At 35.3% G+C, this 10,923-nt stretch overlaps 1 protein-coding gene across 1 annotated transcript; it reads right to left on the bottom strand.

Moving 5' to 3' along the window:
* Nucleotides 1-817: 817 nt before the first annotated feature.
* Nucleotides 818-5,014, bottom strand: LOC145569940 (uncharacterized). Its single transcript, XM_081628912.1, has 4 exons — nucleotides 4,904-5,014; nucleotides 4,601-4,852; nucleotides 1,321-1,467; nucleotides 818-1,015 (listed from the first exon to the last, which is right to left on the bottom strand). The coding sequence occupies exons 1-4, from the start codon at nucleotides 5,012-5,014 to the stop codon at nucleotides 818-820; spliced, it is 708 nt and encodes a 235-aa protein (XP_081485038.1).
* Nucleotides 5,015-10,923: the final 5,909 nt, after the last annotated feature.

Here is a 10,923-nt window from a genome sequence, read left to right on the forward strand (position 1 = left end):
TACACAATCTGTCTTTCACAGCCAAATTACCTTTCACCGCATTCCATATAAAGTGTTGCAATTTAGGTGGTCTCCGAATTCTCCAAATTGATCTCCACATAGCATCATTATTCATCTGTTGCTGCTGATCCTCATTGCCCATTTTGGCAAGCTAATACCCCGAACGAACCGTATACCAGCCCCTCTTATCACATTGCCAAAACATTGAGTTAGATTGTTGCCTATTTGACAGTGGGGTTGCCAAAATGCTCACACCAACTTCACTCGGCCCTCAACCACCAACCAAGGGTCCTTCGTTCCACACCCTTATATTTCTACCGTCACTAACCCTCCACATTAGCCCATCACTAAACAAACACTTTGCTCCCCACATGCTTCTCCACGAGAAGCTAGGATCTTCAAATACATTCTAGTTCTTTAAATCCTTTGCTTTGAGAAATTTGTGGAGCAACGACAACTCATTAGAGTATAGCCGCCAAAGTTGTACTATTTAGCCAAAAGGGCATGATTAAAACATTTTAAATCATGGAACCCCAAACCCCCTTTAGCTTTTGGAAGACATAGCTTCTCCTAGTTTTGCCAATGAAGCTTTTTAATATCTTCTCTCGAACCCCACCAAAAGCGACGAAGAAAATTATGTATTTTATCAATTAGAGCATCCAGAATTCGTTTTAAAGATACTCATCATATAGGTTGGAATAGCTTGGGCCACAAATTTAATTAAAACCTCCTTCCCTGACCTCAAAAGTAGCTTCTCCTTCCACCCATTCAACTTTTTCTAGATTCTATCTTTCAAACACGTGAAAATGGCTTTTTTTTACCTCCCAATCATTGAAGGCAATCCCAAATACTGCTGATGTCTTTCAACATCTGGAAACTCAAGAGTGTTAATGATCGTATCTCTTTTATCAACAGCAACACATTTACTAAAAGCAACTTCTATCTTACCCAAATGAACTTTCTGATCAGATGTTCCTTTGTACGTAGTAATAATGTCAGCATTTGTTATGCATTCCTGCATAGTTGCTTTTGCAAATAGAATACTATCATCAGCAAAGAAAAGATGTAAGATTCTTAGAGCCGAATGACAAATTCTTGCCCCAGCTTTCTTTCATGAACCGTTTTTGATATCAGAGAGGAGAAAGCATTAGCACATAAGAGAAATAAACAGGGAGAGATAGGATCACCCTAATGGAGACCCCTAGAGTGGGTAACCGACCCATAAATTTCACCATTCACCTTAAAAGAGAAGGAAACACTTGAGATACAATCCATCACTCAACGAATCCAGCTATCACAAAACCTCATTTTACTCATTACCTTCTCCAAAAAGCACCACTCAATCGTGTCATAGGCCTTACTTATGTCTAATTTGAGAACAACAGTTCCATGTCTTCCTTCTCCTTGCCTTTTCATAGAATGAAATATCTCAAAGGCAATCAAGGCATAGTTAGTTATCAAGCGACCCTGAATAAAAGCACTTTGATTTATAGAAAAAAATCTCGTTGAGGAATAATTTAAGTTTGTTCGCCATTGTTTTTTAGATTATTTTATAAATAACATTGCAACAACTTATTGGCCTGAATTCTGTCATAAACTTTGGTTCATTAACACAGGTTTTATTAATTTCAACAATATTAATTAAACCCTTCCACCAATTTTGCACAAGTCTAATAATAACATAACCAAGTATATGCCAAATTTTTTGAAAAAACAAGGCATGCATACCATCCGTGTAATACCCCGTATTTATATATATTTTATTTAAAATAAGTATTTTGTGGAGTATTTAAATAATTTGAAATGTTTTATTTATGGCATTTTAATTTGTTATTTTAAATAAGTTTGGAAATATTTTATAAAAGGAAAGTTTATTTAATTAATTATTTTATTTAAGCTGGGGCTTAATTAAGGAAAGTTTTATTTTAGTAAAGTTTTATTAGTAAAGGGATTAGGAAAGATTAAAAAAAGGGAAGTTTAGGTAAGAAGGGTTTCTAGAGAAAGGGGTATAAATATTCAACACTTGGGCAAATTAAACTTTGCCCAAACTAGAGAAAACCTAAGGTAGAATTTCTCTCCCTTCTCCTTTGTTTTTCTTTTCTTTTTCTTTCTTTTTTTCCCCTTCCCCTTTTCGACTTTCACAACCGCCAGCCACCACCACACCATCGGTGGGCCGCCGGCCGCCGCTAGCACCGCCAGCAACAACATCGCCGCCACTAGTAGCACGACATCAGCTGGCTGTGGTGTCGTGGCTGCTGCCCGGATTTCCAAAAAAAAAAAGTTAATCTTTCATTTAAAATCTTGTTTAAACCTTAGATCTAATTATAAATTAAGGGTTTTGTGTTAATATTATGTATGGTGTAATAAATTTTTCAGATTTTAATTCTAATTAAAAAGCCTCAATTTTGAAACCCTAGATTCATAAATTATTAATTATTGAAGGATTATAATTTAGGGTGGTTTAGATCTTTGATTTAAGTGTTTGAAAGCCTAATTACAACAAGTTTTCATTAATATATAATGCTGGAATTTTTGGTAGTATATTAAAAATCAAGTTTCTTTAAGGAATTTTAACGGCTATTTCACCAAATGCCACTAAGCACTTTAATAATTCACCAAATGCCATCACTGTTTTCAAAAATTAACCAAATGCCACCCAGTTTTTATTAAATTCACCGAGTGCCATTACTGACTAACAGCCTGTTAGTTGAGACGAACGCTACAAGAGGGGGGTGAATTGTATGTGAGTTCCTAGTGACTACTTTTGCAGAATATAAAACAGAATATAAAGGAACTTGTAATGCACACAGGATTTTACGAGGAAGCCTTCTAGGGCCTAACTGGAAGTAAAACCTCGACCCTTCTAAGGGATTTCCAAACCAAACCACTTCACTATAATAGGACAAACACCAAGTTACAACCTATTATAAACAGACCTAGCCTTTACTCACAAGTTCCAGACTGAACTTGCTACATAGTTGGACCCTTACCCAATCTAAGTTCCACACTTCGATTCACCCGTACTACCACATTACTACCTCACAGCTTCACACTCGAAGATTACACTACCGTATGCAATATAAATTTCATACACACACACCTAATAACCCAACCGATACAAAATATAAGACACCTAGTATATGATAGGCAAGCTATGCATGAAACCCGAAACTAATATGACAAAGTTATAAGCATGGCAAACTTACACAAATTAAGCACAAAGATTTCTTCACGCATAAACTCACATAAAACTTGTGAATGGAGATCTCTACTATTTATACAAGGTTAACTCATATAGCAAGTAGGGTTTTTAAAAGATAAAAATGTTAATTATCCAAATCTCAAAACACGGATTTTAAGTAAATCATTTAAGAGAAATTCTTTTTGGAAAATAAGATAAAGAAAGATACATAAAAAGGAATAATTTTATCTTTTCGATAAACTGATTTTATTAAATAAAACACTTAGAAAATCTTTTCTTAAAATCTATCCTTTTATCTTTTCCGTTTTAAAATTATTTGCCAAGAAATTTTGTCACGCTTCTAATAGATTTCATGCATATCCTACTTAACATATTTAACAACAAATCTAGAAGATAAAATATTAAATAAATTGATATCGATGTGCCGCAATTCTGTAATGTTGTATTTCTTGGGCTTCACGCAGACCAAAACTGAGTTCCTGTTGTCACTCTTACTCCAGTTCTCAATTGGAACTTCGCAGGCTAAGTTCTTTCCAGAACTTACTGTCTTTAACTTGCTGTCTCCAAGTTCCTGTTAGGGAACGTTCTAGTTAAGGAACTTAGTTCTTGTTGGAGAACTTTACTTCTATTTTGATTAATTTTTCTTCAAAGGTCTTTTCATGTCTTCTTAGCTTAGCTTGGGTTACTCTTCCACCACCATGGTCTACTTCACCTATGCTAATCAAATACTTATAAACCCTTATTAATTGAGTTTGCTTTAGTTTAAGTCTATCATCATCAAAACTCTTAAGCTTTAACACAACCGTTAACTCCGTTATTCATTAGGGTTTAATTATGACACATGACATGAAATGATTGGTCTATTTATCTTAATTATATAAAAAATTAAAAAAAAAACAAAAAAAACCCAAAATTTTCCCAGCCACCTACCCAGTACCCATCACCGCTAAACCCTAGCCCCTCCCCTTACCTCGCCGGAAAACGGCCGGCTACCCCCTTAACCACCAAAATTCGGAAGGCCGGCCCTTAATTAAGTGCCCCAGCCAGTGGCGGATCTAGGATTTGATTAATAGGTTGTCCCATCGTACATCGACTGCATATAATATATCAAAAAATAATTAAAGCTTGAATAATGAACAAAAAAAAACATAAAAAAAGTTCATTTCATAAAGTAATTTCAATTCATTTTACAACTAAAAAAGTACTAAATTTATTACAATTGCTCTCGACGAGTTTTCATGTTTTGATAACGATTTACAATATCATCCATGCTAAAATTGTAAAAACAAATCTCTTTCTAGATAAGTAATCAAACAATCATTCAACATTTGATCTCCCATGCTATTACACAATTTATCTTCACTTGCGTCATTCCGGAAAATACTCTTCTACACTTGCCGTTGCAACGGGAAGAATCAACACCAACTTCAAAAGTAAGTAGACTCGATCATGAGTTTCAAACTTTCCCGTTTCAACAAGTTTCATAGAAAGTTCACTTAGACCCTTCAAATTCCAAAATCTTTCATCATTTTGAACATCAACAATGAAATTTTCAAGTGAATGTTCAAAAAATAATAACTCGGAGCTTGAAAATTCATCGGGATAAGACTTGGCAAGTTGAACTAATTTTCTTTTGTCAAAAGAATGAAACTGATTTGCAGGATTAAAGCAAGACATACACACAAGTAATTCTTTACTTACCTCGGGAAATCGATTTTCAAGTTCTTGTAATTGAAGATCAATGACACTTAGAAAAAATTCAACTCTAAAATGATGAAGATTAGTCACTTGTGGACCTTTACCTCTATACATTATTCTCCTAGGAACATTATATCACCCCTCCATGTTTGTAACCTCAATGCATGGCATATTTAGCCATAAATGAAGTGACTTTTTCCATATGTGAATCCCATCCTTCATCTCTCAACTTTTGCAAACTAGTCTTGGTTACATCAACATTAACCATTACATTTACAATATCTTGATCATGTTTTTGCAATGCCACATTCAACGCATTTGTAATTCCCAATATATCAACCATCAAGAGTGCCACAAACACAAAATCAAATGAGATCAACATGTGTGTAATAAATTATGCTTTATTCGAATCAAGTGGATCAGATACTTCTACAATGGAATCAAGTGACAAAAGTATTGAAGGATATAAATAAATCACATTCAAAATGGTTTTAAAGTGAGATCCCCAATGAGTATCACAAAGTCTACATAAGCCACGTTCTTGATTTAAACCAGTTCCCGATTAAATTTCACCCAAGGATAATGCCTCTACAACCCATTGACGTTGTTTCTTCGAAGAAATTCTTTCCTCTTAGGTGAACCTCCCACAAAGTTCAAGAGAGGTGCAAGTACATCAACAAAAAGCCAACCACAATCTGCGTTTTTCTTAGCACGAGCAACTTGTGTCAATTGAAGTTGATGAGCAAAGCAATGAACAAAGCATTCTTGAGAATATTAATTCAAAATTAGAGTTTTAAGGCCATTGATTGAACCTTGCATGTTACTTGCCCCATCATAACCCTAACCTCGAACTTGTGAGAAAGTTAAAGAATGTTCCATGAGTAATGACTCAATAGCAGTTTTGAGAGTCAAAGAAGTAATATCAAGAACATGCACAATACCAAGAAAACGCTCACACACTTCCCCCCTTTCATTAACAAATCTCAAACAAAGTGCCATTTGTTCCTTATCGGAAACATCTGCAGATTCATCAGGAAGAATAACAAAAAAAAAAACCACCATCAAGTTCATCCAATATTGCTTTAGTTGTTTCGTTTGCCCAAGAATTGATTATATCTTTTTGGACACTTGGAGAAGTAAGTTGACAATTACCAAAGATCATTTTAAAAACAACTTTGGAATACTCAGGATCATGGTTTGAAAGAAGAGTTAATAACGAAAGAAAGTTACCTCTACACAATGAACTTTCCTTTTCATCATGACCACGAAAAGGCAACCCTTGGAACAATAGCCATCTAATGGTTTCAATTGAAGCTTTCAATCTCTTACGATAGGCACTCATGGTTTCTGCTATTTGTTTTGATAAAGCGGTGGCAATGCTACTCATTTGATTCATGAAATAATTCATAACAATCACGGCATTATTGTGAGCACTCTTGTGTCCACCAACATGCTTTACAATTGTATCTCTTCTATTCCAATATCTGAAACCTCCATTAACAAAAGCATCAGCTCCCGCTGTGTTACCATCCTTAAATAGATAGCAAATGAAACAAAAGACAGCATCTTTCTCAACACTATACTCAAGCCAAGTTGGCCAAGTATCAAACCATTTAACACAAAATCAACGTTTTTTGGCCCGAAAAGTGTTTGAGGAAACACATGATCTTTAGGTTTACATGGCTTTCTTTGACTGTATGTTCTCCGCACTAAATCCCTATCATCGGGATGAAAATCACACATCCTTCTTCTTTTACCGAGGTCTTGTGGAAGATTAACAATATCAAGTGCACTTAATCTTCCTTATCCAATTTGAGCACTAGGATTCGAACCATCTTGGGGAAAAGATTGGCCATCTTCATTTTGAGGGAAATTATGTGATGGGGAAAAATGTTGTTCACTTGCATGATGTAAAGGTGTATTTGGTTCACTTTCTTGGGAATTTTGTTCATTTTCTTGTAGTGAAAGAGGATTTGGTTCACTTTCTTCAGGAGGTAGATCATTTAATGGAGGAGGAGTATCATTTTGTGGAGGGGGAGGATTTAAAGTAGACACTTTTATAGTAAAAAAAACTTGATATATCACGAGTTGTTTTTCATTTCATTCCGAAATTGAAGTTAAAGGTTGAATTAGATTAATCAATCTAATAATTCTTGATAGTTTGCTACTAAAACATATAAGTATTAAAGTATAGAACCATCTAAATAAAATAAATAAAATTCAATTCACAAATCTCAATTGACCAATAATTTCAATGTAAATTGCAACGTTAATTCCTATAATTCCATTCATAAATAACAACTATAAAATTAAAACATTAAATAATCTATCAATTAAAAACCCTAGAACAAATAATCAATCCAAATTTCTAAAGAGGAAAGACTAAAGCAAAACTTTCAAATAATCATTTATAAACTGAGTAAGAACAACAATATAAAGCTTGTAAACAATTAGCATTAGGAATTACTTAGCAAGAGGTCAAGAAGAATCATATAAATACCTAAATTTGAATTTAAAAATTAGGGATTTAAGGTTAGTAAATTACCTGATTAATTAGTTTATAAAGGGGAGTAGGGGACAATCGGATAGTAAAAAAGACAGGTGGAGTCGCGGTCTCACGGAGGTCGTCGGCAGGTGTTGAGGGATCTGACTTCTCAGTGTTGATAGTTGGCGTCTCGGCGAAGCTTGTGAACATTGTGGTGGTTAATAATTTTGTAAGGAGAGAGAAAATGATTGATTGTTTTGTTCCTTTCAATAAATTATATTAAAAAAAATTAATTACTTATTATTTGGTTGGATTCATGTGACTTAGGGGAATAGGGGTTAGGGAGTAGTCACTATTTTTTGTCAGCAATGTCTCCTTTAGGCTTCAGTAATCAGTACTACGTAAATTTATTATATTTTTGATTTTTTTTATAAAATAATAGTGTGTGTCCTAGGATCCACCATGACTACAGGTGGGTCCGCCACTAGCCCCAGCTGACCCGCTGTCGACCCCCAAAACCACCCACACTACCCGGCCCGACCCCAAAAACCACCAATATGAGCTTTAATCAAGCATCCTCTTCTTTCCTCTGTCACCAAAATTGCCCCTCCTCCCTTTCCCCACCCTCAAAATGGTCGTTTCGATGGTGGGAGAAGAGAGGAGGAGCGTTATTATATATTGGTGGTTTTAGGGGTCGGGGCAGGCTGTGTGGGTGGTTTTTGGGGTGGGGGAAGCTCGTGTTGGTGGTTTATGGGGTTAGGGAAGTTTGTGTGGGAGGTTTTGGGGGTCGGCGGTGGGTCAGGTGGGGTGCTAAAGGACCGGTTGGTCGATTGTTGGTGGTTAAGGGGGTGGCCGCTCATTTTTCGGCAAGATAAGTGAAGGGGCTAGCTAGGGATTGGCGGTGGTGGGTAGGTGGCTGGGAAAATTTTGGGTTTTTTTTTTAATTTTTATGAATTAAGATAAATGGTCTAATCATATCATGATGACATGTATCATGATTAAACCGTAATGACTAACGGAGTTAACGGTCATTAGTCATTAATGGCACTCGGTAAATTTTTAAAAAAATGGGTGGCATTTGGTGAATTCTGAAAAGTCCGATGGCATTTGGTGAAATAGCCGGAACTTTAATTATCCATTAATTGGGATTAAAGTATGAGGTTTTAAATAAAATTTCAACTTATTTTAATTAAATTATGAGTGGTTTAATAAGAGTATATATTGCTGGAAATTTGTGTAGGGAGGATTTTAATGCTCTTTTATTATTTTAAATTGTAGGAGACTTTGAAGTGAGTGATTTCTATTAGCCGTGGCGATATTAAGATCGTATTCAAGGTATGTTCACGTACTTAGCATATTTTTGGTGATGTAGTAGCATGCTTGATGTGATTAATTGAATACAAGTAGTATCATGCTAGATTATGAATGGAAATTGTGATTTGGTTGATATTGGTGATTGAATTATGAAGCATAATTTATTTGTGATGGATTAATGATTGGAAAATAACGGTTTAGCATGTTGAGCATGAACCACACTTTTATTTATATATGGCATGATAGAAAGCATGTTTAATTAAACTAAATGTTTAATTTGGATTGGAATATTAAAAGGAAAATGGTTCATATAATTTTTATTGATGCTATAAGCATGGGAAAAGAGCTATGTAAGTGTTTATGTACACGAGGAATAAAATTATATGTTGGTGCCATAGTGCACTTAAGGTGTTTTTAACATCGAGGGATAGGATTTTTGGCGCATTAAGCGTTTAAGTTTTCTTTGACACCGAGGTAGATTTAAAAAGGGTTCAACATAAAATATTATGAGGTCACTAATTATTCAAGAATTAAATTGAAGTGTTTAATTGTTTGAATAATCATGATGTTTGATGTTATTATGATTTGAGAGTCATCACCAAGTTTAATAGATTGTAAAGAACGTAAAGTGAAGCACCAAAACTCTTGGAACGTATATACCTTGAGTATGAACATATGGGGGGAGTAATGCGACTTTATATTTGACCATAACTTCTACTGGGAGTACAAGATGCTGTATTTTCCTTTTTATTATGCGTAGGAATTCCGCCACTTACGAGTGGTTCTTTTATACTGCCAGGGTTAGCTCCAATGTTAGTACCCCTTTATTGGGGCAGGTTAGGGGGAAACTTGTTCGATGCGTAATCAAAACTTAATAAATTATTTAGTTACTTAGTTGAGAAGTTTTGTGTATGTTGTGTGCTTGAGAACAGGTGCAACAAGGTAAGTTGTGTGTTGATACATAGGTAAAAGCATGTTAGAGTGTTTAAATACACTTATGTACTCAGCTTTGCTAATTGTGTGTTTGTGTGCTTGTTGGCATTGTCTTTACCTTGGACCTATGATGATCCATTCTTAATGTATAGTAGTGGAAACAAGTAGAGATAATAAGCTTTTTAGGTGATGAAGCATATTCATGATGGGCATGAGTGAAGAGCGAATCGTGCTAGTTTCCATAAGTTTATGATGTGTTATTGCTTTAATTATATAATGATAAATCTGTTGCGAGACTAACGTAAAGGTTTTTAAATTAATTTTTTTTTGTTAAGGGCCTATAATGGTTCTAAGTTATAGGTTTGACTTTAATTTACTTTGGTTCGACTTTACTTTCGTGAGTTAACTTTTGAAGTTCAGTTGTTTTAAATATTTTAAAGGAGAGTCTTCTGCTGTGTGTCTTTGGTAGTTGCCTTAGCCTTTTTCACAGTGGCATTATTATCTTAGATTTTCCTATTTAAAGTTGTAAACAGGGCAAAACATGTATTTTAAAAGAAAGGAATTTCTAGGGTGTTACAATCCGTCCCAAGTGATTTATTAGGATTCATTTGAAACAGGGAATGTTTGATTTCATTCATCGTAGGTTCCTCCTCAAGCACTACATTCATTGAATCAGTCACCACACTAGATAACCCGACCCTAGCAGCCTCAAACTCAGATGGTCTATCAAAAGTAAAGAGGTTCGAAAAATACCCAGCCACAATATTGCATATTTGCGCTTCATCGTCTCTCTTAACCCCACAATCATCTAACTAACTATCGATGCGGTTCTTTTTCTTTCTTTGACTCGCCTTTCGGTGAAAGTAAGCTGTATTTTTATCTCTGTCCCTCATTTCATTCGCCTGAGCCCTTCCGTACCAATAAGAATCCTTAAACCTTCTAAGTTCCCCCAACTTATCTGCTAGATTTTCACAGCTTGCTAACATCGCAGCGTCTACCTAACTACCTTGCGCATCCAACAACTCCTTTTCAAATCTTCTAAATTTCTTCTGAGTGCCTTTAAAAGTGGTAGCAACCCACTTTTTAAAATCCACCACACATTGCTCTAATCGTTAGTGAGCAGCTAGACCTGTGATATCTCCCCATGCCTTTGAAATCACGGCCTCACACGTGTCATTCAAGATCCACATTGCCTCGAATCAGAATAACTTCCCACCTTTCCCCCTCTCATAGTAGTTAAGCATGTCAAGAAAGATAGGAGAATGATCAGATTCCTCCCTCACTATGTGTT

The sequence above is a fragment of the Chenopodium album genome, chromosome 2, assembly GCF_948465745.1.
Source record: "Chenopodium album chromosome 2, dcCheAlbu1.1, whole genome shotgun sequence".
Lineage (NCBI taxonomy): Eukaryota > Viridiplantae > Streptophyta > Magnoliopsida > Caryophyllales > Amaranthaceae > Chenopodium > Chenopodium album.

Excerpts from the sequence above, each read along its gene's own strand:
- LOC145569940 (XM_081628912.1), bottom strand. The coding sequence starts at position 5,014 with ATGTATAGAGGTAAAGGTCCACAAGTGACTAATCTTCATCATTTTAGA. Across the intron at positions 1,468-4,600 it reads TGATTCTTCCCGTTGCAACG|GGTCGCTTGATAACTAACTA; the intron begins GCAAGTGTAGAA and ends GCTTTTATTCAG. Across the intron at positions 1,016-1,320 it reads AGTGGTGCTTTTTGGAGAAG|GAATGCATAACAAATGCTGA; the intron begins GTAATGAGTAAA and ends GCAACTATGCAG.